This window comes from Triturus cristatus, chromosome 1_2, assembly GCF_964204655.1.
Source record: "Triturus cristatus chromosome 1_2, aTriCri1.1, whole genome shotgun sequence".
In the NCBI taxonomy this organism is placed as follows: domain Eukaryota; kingdom Metazoa; phylum Chordata; class Amphibia; order Caudata; family Salamandridae; genus Triturus; species Triturus cristatus.
The window spans coordinates 584,230,668-584,251,928 of NC_140580.1; the positions used below are offsets into that span (position 1 = coordinate 584,230,668).

General features: G+C 44.1%; 1 protein-coding gene across 4 annotated transcripts in view; it reads right to left on the reverse strand.

Moving 5' to 3' along the window:
* NT5C2 (5'-nucleotidase, cytosolic II) overlaps window positions 1-21,261 on the reverse strand; it is a 542,012-nt gene that overhangs the window by 164,870 nt on the left and 355,881 nt on the right. For all 4 annotated transcript variants that reach the window (XM_085606647.1, XM_085606643.1, XM_085606637.1 and 1 more), the window contains one exon: window positions 11,284-11,367. In XM_085606647.1, coding sequence (XP_085462773.1) covers window positions 11,284-11,367 — 84 coding nt within the window. The remainder of the gene's footprint in view (window positions 1-11,283; window positions 11,368-21,261) is intronic.

Consider the following 21,261-nt stretch of genomic DNA (forward strand, 5'->3'; position numbering starts at 1 on the left):
AGTGCAGTGTTACTGAATTGATCTGCAGGGCAGTATAGAAGTACAGAAAATATGAAAGTATGAACCATTAAAGTATGTGAAGATAAAACCTGCTGGAAAAGTAAACCTATTGCTGCAGAGTTCACAAACCCATTCACTTCAAGAAACAAATCTTCCAATCAAAAAATAACTTATTTCATTTAGGTGTTTGAAATAACACTGACATTTATTTTTATTTATTTTGAAAGTTTTATAGAGCACGAACAAGACCCAAGGGGGTATCAGAGCGCTGTACAGCATTGTCGTCAGCAATTATACAGAACATAAAGAAGGTAATACTTTAGTATCATTGGTGCAATCTAGCGCTCCTAGTAAAACATCTTACAATCAACAGTTAATCTCCCTGCTAATCTCCAAATATTAGGGCTAAAAAGGAAGATTACCCATTACCTGTAATGCTTAACTAATGCACTTTTGAATACAATGGGGATGAAAGTTCAAGGCATGCACATACTGAATATCTAAGTGCAGAGTGGATGCGAGATAGGAGGCCTTTTGTGTAAAACCTACACTAGAACAGAGTGAACAGGTTTATAAATGTGTCCCATTGTCTTTAATACTGGTTATAACATAGCCTATCTTCTTAGGAAATTAATCGAGGTAGAGTAACATTTTCTCTAACAGTTTTTGGTAAATCCTAAAAACCTGATGCAGCTAGCAGGAATGTCTTTCAATTGTGACTTCTTGAGACACAATTCTAATAGGTGAATCTAAAACTAATATGCTCGTCCCAATTGCCTGCCAGTTCCTACTGCCTTCCGTTTTTGAGAAATGAAATTAATTGCCCTTTACCTCTGAAAGTAACTGGTAAAAAAGCTGTAATGGATGCCAAAACAAATTTAAATGCACACACGATTTGTTATTTTCCTTTGACTGAACCACTGACGAGTAGAAATCAGGGTACATGAAAAAGAAAAGAGGTGATTATAATACGCAACTAATTTCCATACCATATACAATTCGGTGTAGTTCAAAGTACAGAACAAAGGACGGGAAAAGCAGAAACATCATGTGGACTGTTGGACCGCTGGTGGACTAGATGTTGCTCTAAGTGAGTGAGAGTACCAATACAGTCAAGATGGTACTCAAGCAGATGCATCTTGTGTGTGATATACAATGACAAGTCTTCCAGGATAATGCACAGTTTGGTGGGCCAAAACTACAAATATGTGAACTCTATCTTTACAGACAGCATTCAAGGACCTATGGGACCAGTAGCAATTCTAATGTGTGGAAATTAGGCAAGATTTAAGACATCAAATGTCCATTATGGTCACGTATTGTCTACTGGCTGGGCTCTGAGGAGATACTGCAGTGGGCGGAATCCATAAAACACCTCCCCAAAACACTGTCGGACCACAACCCGGTATTCTTGTCCTTAGCTATACCGCACTACACGCCACCTCCGTATAGCTGGAGGTTTAATGCCAAAGCTCCATAGATACGATGTATACGGAGACTATAACCCAAGCCATTAAGGAGTATTTTGATATTAATGCACCCTCTACGGATGACCCTGGCTTTCTATGGGAAGCATTTAAGGCCACGATTCGGGGTGTCTGCATAGGCACTACTGCGGGCATACTCAAAGATATAAGACAGCAACTCACTACCCGTAAAAGTAAACTACGGGCCCTGGAACATGAGTATGAGCGTACACGTGATATGAAACTGCTGGGAGAAATTAGGACTGTACTATCGGAATATCAAACCTATGCAGAGGATGAACTCAAATACATAGGTAGGCGACAAGAAGTGAGAAATTACGGAGAGAGCGGTAGGCCGGGCAAAAGTCTGGCAGCGAAAATATGTTCCGGCCGGGCGCCACAGGCGGTTCGGGCGGTCAGGGATGATAAGAGAGAGCTGAGGTATGATACGCACGGCAAACTAACAGAATTCATGAGCACGTATGAAGCGTTATATGCTTCGCAAGCTACAGCATCGCCTGAAGAGATAATGGATTATCTAGCTGATGTTGCGATTGCATGGCTGTCGGATGCGCAGAGAGAATACTTGTCCATGCCTATTACTGAGGAGGAGGTGACGGAAGTCATTAAATCCCTGCCAAATGGGAAAGCAACGGGACCTGATGGGTTCACGTGTGAATTTTATAAGACATTTGCAGATCAATTGGCACCTCACTTGGTGGAAATGTACGGAGATGCCCACGAAAGGCAGAGGCTACCGCCGACATTACGAGAAGCCATGATTATAACCCTGTTGAAACCAAATAAAGATCCTGAATGCTGCGACTCGTATCGGCCATTGTCCCTAATCAATGTAGATACCAAGATACGGGCCAAGCTCATGGCCACGCGGTTGCAACCGCTAATGACCAAATTGATATTACCGGACCAATCAGGGTTTATCCCATCTAGGTCCACAGCTCATAACACTAGAACACTTTTTGCTTGATCGCACTATTTAACTCCCAATACTAAAGCAGCAGCTGTACTTCTAGATGCTGCAAAAGCATTTGACTCCATTGAATGGCCATATTTACAAACGATTCTACAGCGAATGGGAATTCCTTCTGTTTTCCTTCAGGGGATACAATTATTATACACGGCGCCAACAGCATGTATTAGGGTTAACAAATACGTATCTGAACCAATACGTATCTCGAGGGGGACGAGGCAGGGATGCCCACTATCGCCCATGCTATTTGCGATAGCGTTAGAGCCATTAGCCTGTAAAATTAGACAAAAACACCACTACTCGGCGCTGCAATTCCCGCAAAGACCCCTACATATCTTGTTGTATGCAGACGACATGATGCTATACGTGCGTGATCCAGAGCATAATTTAAATCCATTACTGAGGGAATATATCAAGTTTGGGCAGCATTCGGGCCTCAAAATAAACTGGTCTAAGTCCCTGATCATACCGCTAACAGACACCACCAGCCCATACGCTCTGGAATACCCATTAGAGTGGCAATCAGAACCTGTAAAATACTTGGGCGTCTGGTATCACCGTGATCCAGAAATTGTAATCCGTACGAATTACGGAAGAGCAATTGGGGCACTAGACGAAAAGATAGGGCGGTGGATTCAATTGCCGTTATCCCTGGCAGACCGCCTAGCCATAGTAAAGATGGTTATCCTACCTAAATTACTGTATTTATTCAATAATATTCCGATCCAGCCTCCGCCAAAGGTGTTTCGCAGGATCTCCACTATGGTTCTTCGCTTGATCTGGGCGGGTAAACAAGCCCGGATCGAAATGTGCGCTCTCACACTGCCGTACTCGCAGGGAGGGTTTAGGGTTCCGGACTTTTTCCTTTATTATCTATGTGCACAGGCGCAATGCGCACATGTTTGGTATCATCCAATCCCATATCTTACACACGCGGCGATCGAAGAAGGTGACGCGCACCCGACTCCACTGAGGGCTATCTTAACCCACCAGAGGCCCCCGCTGCACAACCGCGATATCAATACTATTGATACGACAAATAACGCTTGGCGAACTATGGGTAGAAAGGCAAGTAAGGTGCCACTGTACGCTCCGGCATTGCCAATACACCATCACCCTGAGCTATCTGTCACCCAGGAAGAAGTGGGTATGGGATTGCTTAGGCAGGTGGGCTTTGATACCATGGGAGATTTATCCGAAAATGGGGTCTTCAAACCACTTGTAGAGTTGTCATTTATTCGTAATCAAACGCTACTATTCCAATTCACATATCACCGGCTACAGGGAGCGCTGAAGGCGTTATACCCGACACACCCTGCGGAGCCACCGCAGCTGACCGCTTTACAGTTACTGATCACGACCCCCACTGCTAAGCGACTGGTTTCCAGACTAAATGCAACACTGCAGGAGGACATAGCAGGCAATACACATAAAGCGATGGGCAAATGGAGTAGTGACCTAGGAGATCCGCTAACAGTGGAAGAATGGACCACTGCTTGCTCTCTTACTGGTGTGTTGACACCAAATGGAAATCTGCGTATGCTACACTACAAATACCTCCATCAATCCTATTTCAATCCCGCAAGGCTTGGTAGATATGGTCTGCGGGCAGACTCCAAATGTTGTCGCTGTGGTGCAGAGGTTGCAGATTTCATATATCTGGCATGGTATTACGACGCAGTGGCTGGGTACTGGGCAAAAGTGATACAGATGGTGGGGACAATGGTGGGTGTAAATATTGCATGCACTATTCGTACATGTCTGCTGGGACTGCTGCCTGAAATACGGGCAAATAAGCAAAAGTTCTGTGTGGTTGCATTGCTCCTGGCCAAGAGAAGACTGTCGTTGTGCTGGGGCGGCAAGAGAGCTCCACAGATTAAGCAATGGATTCAGGACCTGACGTATTGCAAAGACACCTTGCAAACTTATGAGGAGGAACTACCAATGGGGTCTAAGCCTAGAGACTACTGGCAATATTTGGTTCAATACTTACAAACGTACCAGGTTGACTAACTATGATTGAAAGTTCGCACTGTACATGATGTGATTTCCAGTAACATGGTTCAATTATCAACAATGGATGAAGGATGTTGTTGTACTATGGCCTGTAAGTTGCCTATACGTTGACTCTGTATGTTTTCTATTGTTAAAATATGCTAATAAAAAAAATAAAAAAAAGGTCCATATGGATCTCATGTTTTTAGATATGGTTTAATTCACATAAAAATGCAACAATAATGAGCCACTGTGACGGCTACCCAAGTCATTGCATGCATAAATATAATGATGTTTATGAAAACTCGCAGAGCTGATTAGGTTCCAAGATGACAATGTCTCAGTTGGAACAAATCATAAATGTTGCCGCATATAACACCAGTAAGGCGTATCTCTGTGCACCTCAGATGAATTACTCGACAGGAGAACCAGTAAAACACTGGAGTGTGCAGTTGTGACTTCTCTTTAAGACACATTAACATTTGCTGCATCCAGTCTGGTCTGTAATATCAAAGAAAGACCTTGGAGGGCATAATGAAAAGCTCACTTTTCAAACTACACCCAATCAGAGACTGGCGACTGTGGGGCCTAGTTAAGAATAGGTTGATCTTAAATGCAAAAAGAAATTGGATTGTTGGTGAGCCAACCAGTAGCACACATGTGAACCACCTGATTGCATGGGGAGGAAGGAGACCCGATCTCAGTCCAGGCAATAAGACTTCAAGTCGTGGCATTCAAGGCCACGAGGCAGCTTCAAATTGATGGATGACAAAACAACTGGAAGAAATGAGGTCCACCTAAATAAATGGGTCGCGAGCCTCGAACTAATGTTAAAAGGATCTGGAACAGCAGCACCAAAAGTTGAAGGAATTGACACACTCATAATCATGCATTATCGTGTTTAATTCAGATAGGATATAGGAGGCACGTAGGTTCACGGGACTTCAGCCCTGTTGAAAATGACAACAAATAAATAAATCCTAAGTACTGAAAAATAACTTCTTTAATCCACAGGCATGGGTTTTGGAGAGTTCTTCAATATTAACATTATAGCATTATAGTCACCGCTCAGACTGAGATAAAAAAAAATTACACTATTCAGGGCTTAATTGGAGCCAGTGGTTTCCGGTGCTCGGCATCAGTGCTTATCTGTCAACATCGGCGTTTGTGACCTGTCTAATTTAGAGACGAGCACAGAAACAGTTGTTTATGAACTCAATATACAATAAATATGACTATAACTTGCCGCCCAAGCCCTTGGTATAGCGCTGGGGGCCTGGAAGAGTCTGAATTCTCACACTTGTAGGAGTGTGATGGCTCGTAGTTGTGTCGGTTCTATCACTGGCAGTGGCAATGTGTGGGGCAAGCTGCAGTGGCCTCCAGATGAGGGTCCTGGCCCTAATATTTCTACAAATTAAGCATTGACTATAATCAAAATGTCATACTCTTTGAAGAGCAAGATAAAGGTGTCCTCAACCATCTTTATTCTATAGAATGTCATTGGTAAATAAGTAGTAGTCCTGAGATTACACAGATGCACTGACAGCCTTTTAGGGAAAGTGGAGAAAACAGGACCCGATTGCATTGTAGTACGTAAGGTAGTAGTACTACTAACTTACCTTAAAATGCAATTCACAAACCTTCGAGTGGAAATCTTCACCCCAACCTAAATCTTCACACATGTCATTTTAATACATAGTAGTAAATCTGAGAGAGACCAAGGGGACTGGTGAGAAAATGAGGAAGATCTACTACAAACTGGCAGGGATTTAGGGAAAAAGTAAGGGGTTTAAGAAGGAACAGGCTACTACAAACACTCATCCACAAAAGACTAAGCACTTTGCTATTTACAAACTGCACTTCTAAATTTACTACAGCCCAACAGGTGACAAAACAGTTGTAAATGTACTCCATTCCACACTTCCACACTTGGAGTATGTGAAATACCAAACATGACCATTTACAGGTACCTAGAATATAATGAAGCCAGGGACTTAAAGAACACTCCACAGGAATTCGAAATATATATATATATCTTCCATAGGGAGAGAATTTTTTGGTTTGCTAATAACTTTGGCGTCATTTGACAAATCTTCACGAAACTTTCCCAAAACATGTTCCACCTCAGCTTCTCCCTTAAATGTTTTGAGGTGATGCCTGAAGTGAGGGCTGAGAAAAAAAAGAGAGGGGGGGGGGGGGGGGTCGCAAAACTAAATCTCCCCATGCATTTTTCATAGACTTTTTTAGGCAGTGCTACCGCAAAAACTGATGAACCACATTACATCAAATTTGGCAGGAAGCTAGATCTTGGTCGAGAAAGTGTGCTTTCGGTAAGTTGGTATAAATTAGTACAATTGTTTTTTGAGAAGTTAAGGTATAAAAATATTTGTACAGGTGGACGGTTGGGGTTGAGGGACTCCTGCGAGAGTCCCTCAACCCTTTAAAAAAAATAGATCTTCCTGATAGACCGAGGGAGATTGATTCCCTTTAGGCCAACTCGCTCCCAATTCACTAGAATAGCAAAACATATTTAAACAAGCATTTACAATGCAATAGGTCTCGCAATTACATTGTTTTGAGCTATTGGCATTGTAAATGTTATTGTTTTTCCCCTTCGTGAAGCATTAATCAAGTAATGGCGTTGTAAATGTCAATGTCTTTTCCCCCTTTTTGACCCCCGCAAACAGAATACATAGAAACCGCACATGCTGAGAAACACATGCACCCTGTGAGACAGACACACTAATTGAGACACCAATGGTAGGGATGGAGTATCATTGGTGCAGTAGGGTGAAAGGGTGTAAGAAGCCAATTAAGCTCCAATCATTACTACCCAACCCGGGGTGAAGGAGGCATTTACCCCTTGAAGCACACAAAGAAGTATTTTAAGAAAGGCCACATAAAGTGAGCTACAGTGCCCACTGCTTGTTTCCTACCCAGCTCGGCTCTAATTTGAATTTCATCCTTCTAATGTTGATAAAATTAAGTGCATTGAAATTGATTAGAACTCTAGACCAAGTCACCATATAGTTCTGCAGTGGCAGTTCAACTCCCAGAGCCACACACCAGCTTTACCAACCATCATCTTGTTATCAGATAAGGAGCTATTTATCGTACAATGTTCATGCAGTGCCCTGCTGGAGTTTAAGAACGGGGGCGAGGGGGGCAGAAATATATCTACCCACTGCACTCACTGGACAGTGACTTACCCTTGGCTGCTTTAAAACCTTGCACTGATGAAGGTTCAGGGAGAATATGGTGTCTGGTGGCGAATTGCTAACCTAAAAATCTGTACTTGAGCAGTAATTGTGTGACCCTGGGCAAAAGGGCATCTCCATCAGGCTCGCATGTAAAATACACGCAAGGTAAATGTATGCAGCGCTCCTCTATGTGTAAAGTACTATCTATGTATTGCCAGTATGCAACCATTCTGTCACCGGTGAACTAACTCCGAGCCTTGATAGTACACACAGCACTTCTGCAAGAAAAGCTTCATTCTTAAGTATATTTAAAAACGCGTCCATCGGCTGGCTCGAGGTGGCACGTACTAATCTGCCCCAGCTGCTAATGCGGCGTGTAATGGGGTGCACAACCCTGCAGGGCACGTGTGATGTTTGGGGGTGTTAATACCCGCACGTGGACGGTTGCATTAAAGGGTAGGGGCCAGCCTCCTCCTGTTAGACACAGTGTCATCTGGTGCGTCTGGCGAGGCCCGTGTTGCCTTCTGCTCAGGCGGCATGGATATGGGAGACCCGGGAACAAGGAGGGCTTTGTTTGGGTGCTCCTCCTCTCTGTGGTAGGGAGGTTGGGAGGATGATTGCAGGGAGACAGCTTCCAACAAGCCGCCTGCACAAGAATGCGGACACGTCTTGTGTGCCGGGTACACAATGGGAGGTGGAGAGGGGGGGCTGGCACGGTGCCCGGGCCTCCATCAGCACGTCGTCTGAAACCTTGACCAAGCAGGGTTACTTCAGGCTGCAGTTGGCATAGGCTCTGGCGGGGGTGGGCCAGGGGCTGTTTGGGGAGGGGGGATTATAGATGAAATACCGCCAGAGACAGACACGCGAGGGACCTAGGCGAGACTTCACATATTGGGAGTAAAACCTGACATAGTGCCTATAGTCTGAATAGTGACAAGGCGCTCTATCGTTTCCTCAGCCACTGAGTGGCATCACGTTCAGAGTGGGCTCTTTGTACTGTTATCTGCCTGCTAGGGCACCTGATTTCCAGGCCGGACTTTCATTTTCCGAACTATTTTAACCTCGTCCGGTTGGTTAATGGAAGCGAATCAAGACTACCACTCCCAGAATGCATTAGGTTGTTGGCAGAAAGAACGGGACTGGAGCCAGGCTCTCCATACTGGAAGGAACTATATAATTTTTTTTATTTTTCATATTTGCAGGCCAAAAATAAAGTTGTCGGCCAGTACCGGTCCCCAGACACCTAAAGTCTATTCTTGGACACTGCCACTGGGTGGCGCTCTAGCACAACTGCCTTGCCTTGGAAACTACAGACCTAATTTGGTGAGCGTTTAAAAGCGTCTACTTCACTACTCACCACAGTCTAATCTTCAAGGTGACTGGCGGGTTAAATTACTTGTTTTAGTTTCCTGTAGCGCTTGCCCCGCGGTGCTACAAACCTCACAAACACGGAGTTAAAATGCGGTCTGGTGGCTAAGGCTGTGGCTCTCCGCTTCCCTTCGTTAGCCACACCGTGTGATCCTGGGAATAAAAATTAATCTCACTTTGTTTCAGGAGACCATATCTGCAGCAGTGGGAGTGCTTAAACACGATCTTGTTGCGCTGTTGGAGTGACTGAAAGTTCACTTAAGTAGACAGTGCCCTACACCACCATGTGCACTATGTACCGAAGATGCCACTTCACCTAAAGAAGGCATATTTGAGCAGATATACACTTTACATTTTCACCCTTTTATGGTAGCTTTGAATATGCTGCTTGAAATGCCCGGACTTCCAAATTCTTTCTAGAGAGCTCCAGGGGGTGCGAAGGAGCAAACATCGAGCATTACACAGAAAGTAAAGAAAAGGGGAAGAGGGGAGAGAATCCGTAGCCTAATCGGAGAGAAGAACAAGCATCGATCTCTTGCTTTCATGGGGCCATGTGTTTCTAATTAGAAACACATGGCCCCATAAAGATAAGAAAGTTCTTTGCGACAGCAGCAAAGCAGGCGGCCCAGTCCGGATCGGAGGCGAAAGGGCGTCCACAAAAAACCCTCATGGCAGGCCACCGTTTAGCATAAACGGTGACCCCAGCCAATGGAAATGAGGGGCGGGACTTCAAGCCCTTTTCTGAAATCCCTATCTCACAAAATTTCTTGCCAGCGAGCAGCGCATGCGCTGCAACGCAGGAGAATACCTAAAAACCAGTACACTAACACAAACAAAAAACCTACGGTAAAGATAGCTACCCAAAACACAAACTGGTAATCTTAAATTGTTCAAATTGATTCACTTTCACTACATCACACATACTCCACCCAGAATTACTACTCAGGATGTTGTCACAGATGCTGTTCAGAGCACTCTGTCTTCAGCCATATGTGTTTGGGGAATGGCAGGTAACCCAACCCTTCAAAATACAGATTAATAACAGTACATCAGTGCTAATGGGCAAGACATGTGCCTCAACCGGCAGTGTGTCCGCTAGTGCTGCTGACTCTCTTGATGAGAATGTGACAGGAGAGCAGGTTTATATACCTAGTACTCTTGCTTAACAAGCAAGGAACTGCTATGCCCTGGCAGGCTGCATCAGTGATATGTTTATAGACTGGGTAAATGATTGCCATAGATGGGTTTGACTGGATGTACAACTGCATAGCTCTAAGCATGTGGAGCAACCGAATGGGACAAGCGGATGCAAATCAACATGGGAGACCATATTGAGTGAATTGGATAATCATACAGACAACAAACCCCAATATGTGATTGAAACACCAAGAACTTGATCTAACTGGGACTGAGTTAATAGTTTCTCCTGCTTATGTGTCACTATATGTTACTGCCACTCAGTGTTTATGTCTTAATACTGATGGCTGGAAAGTGGCATTGATGTAATAATACGTGTAACAATAGTTAGACCAATGCCATCTAATTTGGGGTTAAATTTGGTTGTGTTGTGTTCAAGTGGCAGGAAACCTCAGGGCTTTTTATCACACTTTTTGCATTTCTTACAATGGTTGTGAAAAAGCACATTTGATCCTGCAGAACTGACCTATTCACTGTGACCTATAATTTGTCTATTGCATGTTTACTGTATGTTCGCCAAATCTAAAAAATTTGTTTAAAAAATACACAACTTTTATGCTCAAAATAGCAGAAGCTATTGAGCAATTTGCATGTGAAAAAATACACCTGTATACTTACACTTGGTTTGGGGATTAAGTTTTAGCACATAAAAGCCAATTATGAAAACTGCAGGTGCTGATTACAGGTTAGGTTTTCACCACCAAGTGATCCCATCTTAAGCGAGGAAGCCAGTTAAGATGCTAGGGTATTGCTTATACTAAAGAATAGAAGATCAGGTGTGCTAGAGGTAGGTCATAAGCAAGTGAAAACTACTCTGTATTCTAATTGTTAACCTTTCTGATAAGCATAGGCGGAGACTGGTTTGCATAGGTAAAAAAATTATTATATAGAATTTTGGATGTTGCCTTTATCTTGCAATATTTGAAAACAGTGGAAGTCAAACTTACTTTTTGTTTTAAGATGTTTAGTATTGAATCAACAGAATACTTTGAAACATGATATACCACAACAAAGACTCTTACGTGCATTAAAGTAGAAATGTAACAATAGTAGTCAAAGTACTCGCCTGCGTATATTTATAATCACTGTTCGTGGCAAGAAACACCTTTCCAACCTCATTCATCCGACTCAGCAGTAGAGGCAGTTTTTGCTAAAGGATGTTAAAAGAGAATTAGTACTTCTTTATGCAGTCATTCATGTAATATACAAAATATCATACAAGTAACATCATTATATGTATTAAAAGCTATTGAAAACAAGCCAAATTTTAAACATAATCCTACATTAGAACCTCATCTGTTTAAAAACGAATCTATTGTTCAGTGCAAGCTTTACAATTCGGTCTAGTTTAATGTAATCACTTTCGAACAAAAAACTTGTAGAATATTATTGTCTGAGGCTTTTCAGCTAATTTCCCTCTTGAATGTTGTGGTCATCTCACCAGTGGCGGCTAGCATCTATGGGGAGTGGTTGGGCGGGCAAATGGGTGGTGGGTAAAAATAAAAAACACTTATCTGTGACACGTCCGACTCCGACCCCTTCCTCGCTGAATTTCTTCCTCCTGGAGAGCCAAAACCTTGAGAAGTGCCTTAACCAATCCTGGCACATCTCTGATGCTGTGAGATCAGCACACTTATTGGAGGGAGCGGCCGCACTCGCCGCTCCCAAGGACACTGGAGCCCTGCACTTACTCTAGCCTAGTTGTCTTAAGACAGCTGGATTAGAGGTTTCAAAGTGCGCACACCTGGATGGCCGCAGCAAAACGGTCTGCCAAAAAGACATGCACACTTTGAAAAGTGCAGAGGCAGCCCACCCTCCTCCCTGCTGCTGCCACTCAACAGAGGCTCCGTCCTGACGCAAGCGTCAGGACAGGCTTATATTGAAAAATAAAATGGTAATAAATCAACTTTATTACCATTTTATTTTTCAAATCTAGGGCATGGACGGGCATTTTAACCAGTGGGGTGATGCTCTTCCACTCAAACAGAGGAGCCGCCACTGAATCTCGCCATATTCAGCCAAGGGAGTAACGCTCGATACTAGGGGTATGTTTGTCCTTATGTTGTAAGGCAGCGCAAGGTACACTCATTTACACCATCTTGATGAGTGTACTATGTAGTTGACCAGGATTCTTGGCGTCCAAGATGCATTACACCCCCAAACTGCACTAACGGAAGGGTGATCTTGATCTGACCATAGTTAAACTAAACTTATACAACCTCAGTCTGATAATGTCCTGCAGTGATGTTGCTTAGGATCATGGGACTGATAACATACCTCACCATGATATTTGCCAAAGGGGATGGACTGACTTGTGTGGCATGATTTTGTTTATTTGTGTTTAGAATGTTGCATACTCTGATGTTTGATAACAAGGTCACTGTTCATACACTGAATGTATTAAAGTGAGTGATACAACAAGACTTAGAAAGAAAGGCCTGCAGCTCATTTCTAACAAGAGTCATTTTTGCTAACTAAATATGTGTTTAATTACAAGATGTTCTACTGGTTCATGTCAGTTGGTTGGGGGGGAAGTGATTTTTCCATCTTCTTAAGCGTTTTAATAAACATGTAAGCAGAAATGTGGCTATGAGGATAAATCACCTTGTCAGTACCATCTTAAAGGAACGAGAGAACATAGCTTATCAATAGGTGATCTGGTAGGGGGCACCACTGACCACGACACAACTCCATCCATCTCTGGAAGTGATGACACTGAGGCGCATACAAGTGAAAGCCCTGCGCAAAGATATTTGAAACATTTGCATTTCTGCACACAGGCTGAGGGTCACCATCAGATGGGCAAAAGGACAGTGTATGAAATCAAATGTTGAACTTTATCAAGTCCTAAAATTCCTCTCCACAGAATGGAAAGAAGGGTGGGGGGATGAAGAATCTGCGAAGATAGACTAACCACCAGAAATCACATTATCAAAGGTAAGAAACTCATTCTAACTGCTAATGGTCTAATTAATACCAAAACAATAGCCCCTCCAAGAAGGTGGACCTCAGAAGTGGACCTTATACCAGACCTCCTGCATAACAAAGGATCACATGCCCTCGCTGCACACTTGAGAATGGATTGTGAAAGATGCCCAAGTGACTGCCTGACTGATGTCGAACAAGGACCACCCTGAGCTAAAGTAGTGGTTGTGGCTTTTGCTCTTGCGTAAGGTGCCCCTAGGTTCTCACAAGGGACATTCTCAGCCAAGGCATAACACATTTTGAGGCAGTGGACAATACACTGGGAAAAGGTTCTGTCCTGAACTACTTTTCCCCTCTTCTCATGAGGAACCCAACAAACAGTTGGTCATCCATAAGGTACTTCTTCTCCCAGTTGAAGCTGTTCTTCCTCCTTAGATGGGTGCAGAGGAGAAAGAACGCTGGATGCCTAACGGGTTGCCTCACATGGAATGGTGAAACAAACTTTGGAAAAAAGGACGCAATGTTTCCGAAGGACCAGTTTGTCAAGAAAGAAGGTGCTATACGGAGGCTGAATTAAAAGTCCGCAGCTTTGCTGACGTGAGGCACAGAAATTACAATGATAAGAAAAACATTTGTAGGGTCAGGAGCAATAGATTATAGCTGTGAAGAGAGAGAACATATCAAGTACTGAAGCAAAATAAAGCGAGCAGAAGGAAACCTATGCACAAGATCCATTAAAGAAAGCATTGCAACAGGTAACTTAAATAAAGAGGGCTGATCTAGTAACGAAGCAAGGCTTACAACCCCTAACTGCCCCCAAAGCAAAGCCTTGCTGGGCTAAAGACAATATAAACAACAACCTATCAGACAATCTTACCTGTAAAAGGGTCAACTTGCTTTTCCTCACACTAGGCAACAATCTTTGCCCAATGACCAGAATACAGACTTGACAGAAGAATGCCAAATCGGTCAACATTGACTGAACAAAGCCACTCAGTTGATTCTGCCCAATCTCAAAGCAGAAACTGTAGGTATGGGACATTCATGTAATACACACTGCCCTGTTATCGGAACAGCAGATCCTATCAAAGAGGCAGCCGAAGTTGAGGGCAAACACTCAGGGGTACGGAGTGCCACACCATCGCAGCCCAGTGCAGAACAATCATAATGAGTGGTGCTCAGTCTTGACAGACTTTCTCAATGACTTGCAGCAACAACAGTATAAGTGGTAAGGTGAAGAGTAGGCTGGAGTCCCACGAAGATAAAGTTTCTCCCATGGAACATAAATCAGGAGAATTCCAGAGCGCCACATGTGGGATAGAGCTTATTTCTGCCAGTAGCAAAGACGACTATTGAGGGGGCAAAGGTTTTCCGAATCATCTCCAAATGAAGACACCAATCAAGGTTGGCAAGACGATGCTTGCTGAACACATCTGCCATGATATTCAGGGATCCCGCCAGTTGGTTAACTGTCAGGAAATCCTTTTAAATGTCAGCCACAGCCAGAGATTCCATAGAAACAGCAGAAGACCCCCACACGACCACACATAGCAATCATGTTGTCACCATCTTGAAACAGACAGAAGGGAGAAAGGCTTCCCAGGCCAAAATCATGGCCTGCAGCTCCAGAAGATTGAGATGATGGATTTGCTTCAATGGGACAAGAAACCTCTGATGCCGACATCATCCACATGACCTCCAAAGCCTAGGGATCACATATCACTGTGAATTTCGGATGTTTTAAGGAGAACCCCCTGCGGAAAGTCAGGCTGGAATCCAACATCCATGACTGAAGGTCCTGAGCTGCTGCATTAAAAATGCAGATGCCCACTGGAGGCAAAGGTTCCAGTGGAGGTCCTGCGTATGCCAGCGGGCGTGCAGCTCTAGTAGGGTGCTTGGAGCTAGGAGACCCCAAAGCCTTAGATCACCAAGCCCGGAAGAGAGATTTTTTTGCCTAAAAACATCAGGAACATAACTTGAATGTACCAGACTTGCTGCCAAGAGTGGAAAGGCCTTCAACAGCATATTTTCCATAATGGCCCCTATGAAGGGAATTCTCCCCACTGGGTAAAGATGGGATTTTGACTTATTGGCAGAGAATCCCACGGAGGACAGTAGTGACACAGTTGTCTAAAGTTGGTCCGAGACTAGCTGACGCAAGGTCACCTTCAGCAGCCAGTTGTTGAGGTAAAGAATAGGTGTATCCCCAACCTACAAAGATGGGCTACAACCACCGACAGGACCTTTGTGGACACTTGAGGGGCCCAAGTAAGGCAGAAGGTGACGACAATTAATTAGTAGTGTACCAACCCCATCACAAAGTGTGGAGGTACTGATTGATTAAATAATAACTAATTGAATTTGGTAGAATTCATTGTTTTCAAGTCCAAAGACACCATCTAAATCTCTGGGTTCAATGTCAATAAGCCCCAGCATCTTGAATTTCTCTTTAGTGAGGCAGAGTTCAACAGCTTTAGGTCTAAGATCCGCCACAGTCCACCCCCATCCTTCTTAGCACAGGAAAGTAGCAGGAGTACCACCCTAAAACTCTCTACACTTAAGGTATAAGCTTGAATTAGCACCTGGCTATCAACATCTGCATTTCTCAAAACAGAATATTTGTAAGGCTCGCATATGGTTGGGGGAAGCCTGGAAGAATGTGAGGAACACCATCTGAAAATGAAAGGGCGTAAAAAACTGAATAATCTGAAGGACCCACTGTTCTAAAGTAATGGAAAAACAGCAGAGAAGGCAGTACTGAATATTGCCACCAACTGGCATAAATAGGCCATTGGAAGAAAAGCTAAAAAGGTTTTCCAGTAGCTACGTCCAGGTGATAAGGATCGGACTGCTGAACCTTCAGGTGGGCATGTAGTCACCACCACTTCTGCCCCTATGGCGTAGAAAAGAGGAACTGCATAAGAGAGGGAAACAGACATCCTAGACATCTTCACTCTGCTGGGCAAGGCCTTCACTGTAAGAGCGTTTATATATTTTACAATACCCATATTTCGGAGTCTCTATGGTCTGAGGAAAATGTTTCTTCTCAAATAATGCGCTCTGTGATTCAAATTATATACAACGTGACAGGTTTGCAAACTTAATACCACAAGGACATCAAAAGAAACAGTTTTCAAAATACAAGATGAGGACCCCTTTACTCCTCTTCTGGAATCAACAATGTGCAAAATTTAAGAGGTGACCATTGAAAATAGTGGTCAATCACCAAGTCTAAATCCTTAAACACAATATTGTCCTTGAATATTTCTCTGTAGCAAGTTCAGTCTTTTGTTGACTTCCAAGGAAGAACCTGACAACAAGGTCCTGACTTCATCAACTATGTATCTCGATTTGGCCAGCGAGGCCTCTGGCTATCTTGAACAGAACATGAGTCGGATTAAAACGGAGCTACAAGGGCAAAGCGACGCATTACACTACACTGGTGTTCATCGGAAGGTCCCCCAATAGCAGCATGGAGGGGAGCGGTCATGAAATGGGGTGGTGTTGAGAAAACAATCAGACTGGAAGAGGCGCGCGGAACGCAACGGCACCCCATTTCCATGGAGTGGTCGATGCTCCTACATAGTTTCAAGCAAACACTAGATACCCCCCCAGAAACCCCAACTGCCACCCAGGCAGTGCTTAGTCCTGTCACGCCCCATGCAACATAAGAACCCCCCGTACGGGTCCTTATCCCCCAGACCCAAATGGAATGCCATGCCAGTCCAGGTGAGAGAGTAGCTCTCGGAATTATCAGACCAGAGTAGATTAATGCCATTACCCTTAGCCCTATTTTAACTAGTTATGCTCCCCAGTTAGGTTGTACAAACGGATGTTTCTCTCTTCAACGACACATACGCACAGTAAGGGTGCACCAGACTAACCCAAGGACTACACAGTCCAACACGAAGCCCACTTTCATAAAACAGGCATACATACCCGTACGTTACATGCATTAAGACAAATAATGATTCAGTTGATGCTATATTGTCATGATAATGTACGCACTGAATGTTCAGTAACGTCCACTGATGTTGTAAGATGTATACCCTATATGAAAGATGCAAAATCCAATAAAAAGGTTTATAAAAAAAAAAAAAAAAGATCGGGGCTTCAGGGCTCGATCCGCTTCTGGACAGAACTACCATTGTCGCTCATGGGGCGTATCGCAGTCATCAAGAGGATTATACTGCCCCGCTGCCTGCATGCAATGCAACATTCACTCTATATAATTCCGCAGCACTATTTCCAGACACTGGAGAGTCTAGTGGTAGACCCCCTGTGGGGAAAGAAATGCAGAAGGGTGAGCTTAATAATGCTACAGAGGACGTGGGGGGGCTAGAGGTGCCTTGTCTGAGGTTCTACTATGTGGCCTCTCAGTTGTAGCATGCGGTCCACTGGCTGGATGGCTAGGACAACTGGGAGAAACGGCTCCTAGCGGGAACCTACGGTGCTAGTTCACTGCCGGAACTATTGATGTTGGGAGGCGGGGTCCCGACTGATTGCCCGTACATTGTGCGTCATGTGGCTATAATATGGGGAAATGTAGAGAGGAAAGTGGTGTGAAAGGCTCAGTTCGCTCCAGATATGCCCCTCTGGGCACTGCGCCCATTTGCCAGTACTGCAAATTCCATGTTGGTGCGTCGGTGGCAGGAGGGGCGCTGCCAGACGTTAGAAGACCTTTACATTGATGGAAAATTTATGATACAAGACGAAGCACAGAAAACCTTCAATTTAGGGCCGGGACAATTTCTACAGTACGGGAAAATATCCAGTGTGGCTCGAGAGCTATGGCCGGAGTGCACGGAGGAGCATCCCACAACTAAGATCTTAGAATTAATGTTATACATTGCGCGGGGTAGGCACTTCATTTCACATCTTTACAGAGCACTGAGGGAGGACCTTATGGAAGAGACTCTGGGCATTCAATCAAAATGGGAGGCATTCATGATTGAGGCCCTGACAGACCGTGAATGGAGGAAGGCGTACTTTGGAAGTGCAGAGAGCGAGTGCAAAGCCACGGTTTAAGCTCCTCCAATACAATTTAATACACCAGGTGTACATCACGCCATGCACATTGCAAACAATTTATCCGGTCCAGAGCAATGAGTGTCCCAGATGCTATGGGCAGGGAACTGACTTTCTACACATGGCCTGGTCCTGTCCTCCGCTGCTTCCCTATTGGGAGGACATACTCAAGCGCTTACAGGAGGCTACGGGCTGGACCATACCTAGGGAAATTCGGCAAGTATTATTAGGTCTGCTACCCACACCCAAGAATCAAAAACTAAGCAGGCGATTTGTCAATTTGGGGCTGGTCTGGCAGGGAGGCGGATAGTGATGGCATGAATGTCTCCCCGGATCCCACGTATTGCAGATGTGAGCGAGTGGGCGACAGCGGAGGCGGTACGCATGAAGTCGGTACGGAAGGGCAAGAAGGTAAAGGATGATTTGCTGGCATGGGTTGCTATGTTGGCGGACTTAAAAAATGAGGCTACATCCACATCTGAGGGGGCCGCTGGAGGGGGAGTGTCCCCTCCAAGGGGGTAGCAGTGCAACAACATCCAAGCCATGTTTATAATAATAGTTGATGGAAATAATGTAGTAAAGAGTAGCAACCAGGCCACCTGACACAGAATGTTGAGTGGGGAAGAGAGAGAGGGGGACAGCTGGGTGTTGTTTGAAATGAAATTTAAAAAAAAAGAAAACTTTGTTGCATATTTCTGTTAAGACGGACTGCGTAAGACAGTAAATGTTATAGTGTGGTAATCCGAAACAAGGAATACCTACGCATTCGGTTGTAATGTCGAGTTTTATTAATGCAAAAAAAACTTTATTGGAGAAAAAAAAAACTAAGCATCTCGATTGCCTAGCAATAGACTCTGAACCACAAGGTAATTACATTCTAAGAGTCCAGGACAACCACCCCCATCAGCAATTCTTTTGAGAGTCCAGTGGCTTTAACGGATATGTATTCTTCCTTGACTTCACTCATGTATCTTGTGCAGCGTGTCCGTCGGAGACGTAAAGCCTCTATCCAAGCAGCCCCCATACTCTGCACACACAGCCAGTCTCTCTTGTCTCTCAAAGTGCATACATTCAAGATGTTTAGAGAATCTCTCTCCCCTCCACTCGACAAGAGCGAGGAGGACATGGATCAGGACAATACTTGATTAAACGGAAGCAATGGCTCCAAAGTCGATGACCTAGACTGTCAAATCTCAGTCAACAGACTGGCTTTGGTTTTTTACTGTAGGTAACTAAGTCCAGCAGCTCTATAGCTGTATGTACTATCACTGCAAAAGAGGCACTATCTTCCATAGCGTGCCTATGGTAATATTTGTCTCTGTTTCAGGGGAAGTGTCTAAGCATCTGGTATTCTGTAAATATAAACATAGGCGAGCATCAATGTATTAAGAGGGGAGTACATTTTCAGCCTTCTCATCATCATATTTATTGTGAGAAACATGTCCCAGAGCTTGAATAAGCTCCAAATAGGAGCCAAGGAGTACTTAAATCCTTCTTTAACACTGAGTATGATACAATAGGACGGGGGAGAGTCTACCTCATACTGAGGTTGTGCCTTACTTATAGTATAATACGTCATATGGCGTCATATGGCATACCCTGGCATCTATGCAGAATCCGGTGTCAGTGCTACCCTGCTAGTGCCAATGCCATTAAAGAATCACCAGCGGGTGTGCAGTAATGCGGTCAAAGAGTGGCCCAGCGCTGGAAATATAGGTATAATAGTGTCAGTTAGCAGTGCGGAGGAACCCGCTAGCAGAAGTCCAACCCGAGGACTTCTGTGGGGTATGAAGGAGCACAATAGGGTCTCTCAGCTGTCTTGGAAAGCAGCAGCTTGTTCTCCGTTCTTATGTTCCCCAACCTAGGCCTAAGTAACAAAGCAGCCTTTTACCTACATTTGTCCTACCTTGCTCTGCATAACGGTTCTAGCACTTGCCTTGTACCCAGTTATGTGCTGAATAAATGTCGATTGGCTTCCTTGAAACTAGTCTCATTTTTTATGTATGAGGATTCTTGGTAAAATCCCCTGCACATGATGTACATAACAGGATTAACATACTCTGTATGAAAGTCATGGCTAGCTTCATCCAAGGGCAACAGAACTACTTTGCATGATTGCAATTATTGATTTAGGCTCATTTACATAATCATACTCAAAACATATTGATTGTGGTAGGAACCCTGATGCTATCCTTGTGGTATAAAAGAATCGCACCTTCACTAGATAACTAGAGGAGACACGTCCACGCTGACAGAAGACACGGATGTCCCGGCACACCGAAGCTTCAACTTGGACATCCCTTGTGGGGTGTCCAACTCATGACCAAGACGGGGTCCTTTATTCTCTCCCATCAGGTAATGGAGCTGGCTCTTCCGTAGGGGATTCTTGGCTTTACACCCACATATATGATAGGTAGACTCGGGTACACTTGCGTAGGGTCCGCATCGTAGGAGTACGTTTGATTACGGTCATGTTTATATGGCAGCATATATTCAATGTTTTAGCACCATGGTAGAAATATACCTTCTGTTTACTCTGTTGGTGCTTGCAATCTTTTACATTTGCTTTGGTCTAATGATTGTTGCAGCAAACATGTTTTATACTAGAATGACGCTAGTTCAATAAATACTTATTGAAAATGTCACCCAACGTTTATTCTGTGTATCTCTCTGTCACTAAGTGAGCACGATTGACTGAGCGAAAAGTACTGCATGGTTTCCACCATCCCTGAAGGATCAAGGGTTGTCATGTTCGATGGTTGCCAGAAACTATTCGCTCCTTGGTAAGGTTGGGGGGCTTATGTTGGCACTGTGAGCTAGCTGTTCTATAGGCTGACATATCCTTTGGGGGTGTCTGGAATCAGTCTTGACACCAATCCCTTAGTTTATGTTACCTACAAACGTGCAGAACCTATGTATTTTTAGGAACTACACGACTCTGTGAAGGTTGCGAAGTTGATGATTGCCCAGGGAACTCGAGGTGCATTGATTGGGAGATGTAATACAGTCTGCTGAGGGAAGACGTGCAGTTCAGGTAAAACATATGCCTTGCTATGTACAGAAATGAGCGAAGAGAAGGCATATTTAATTT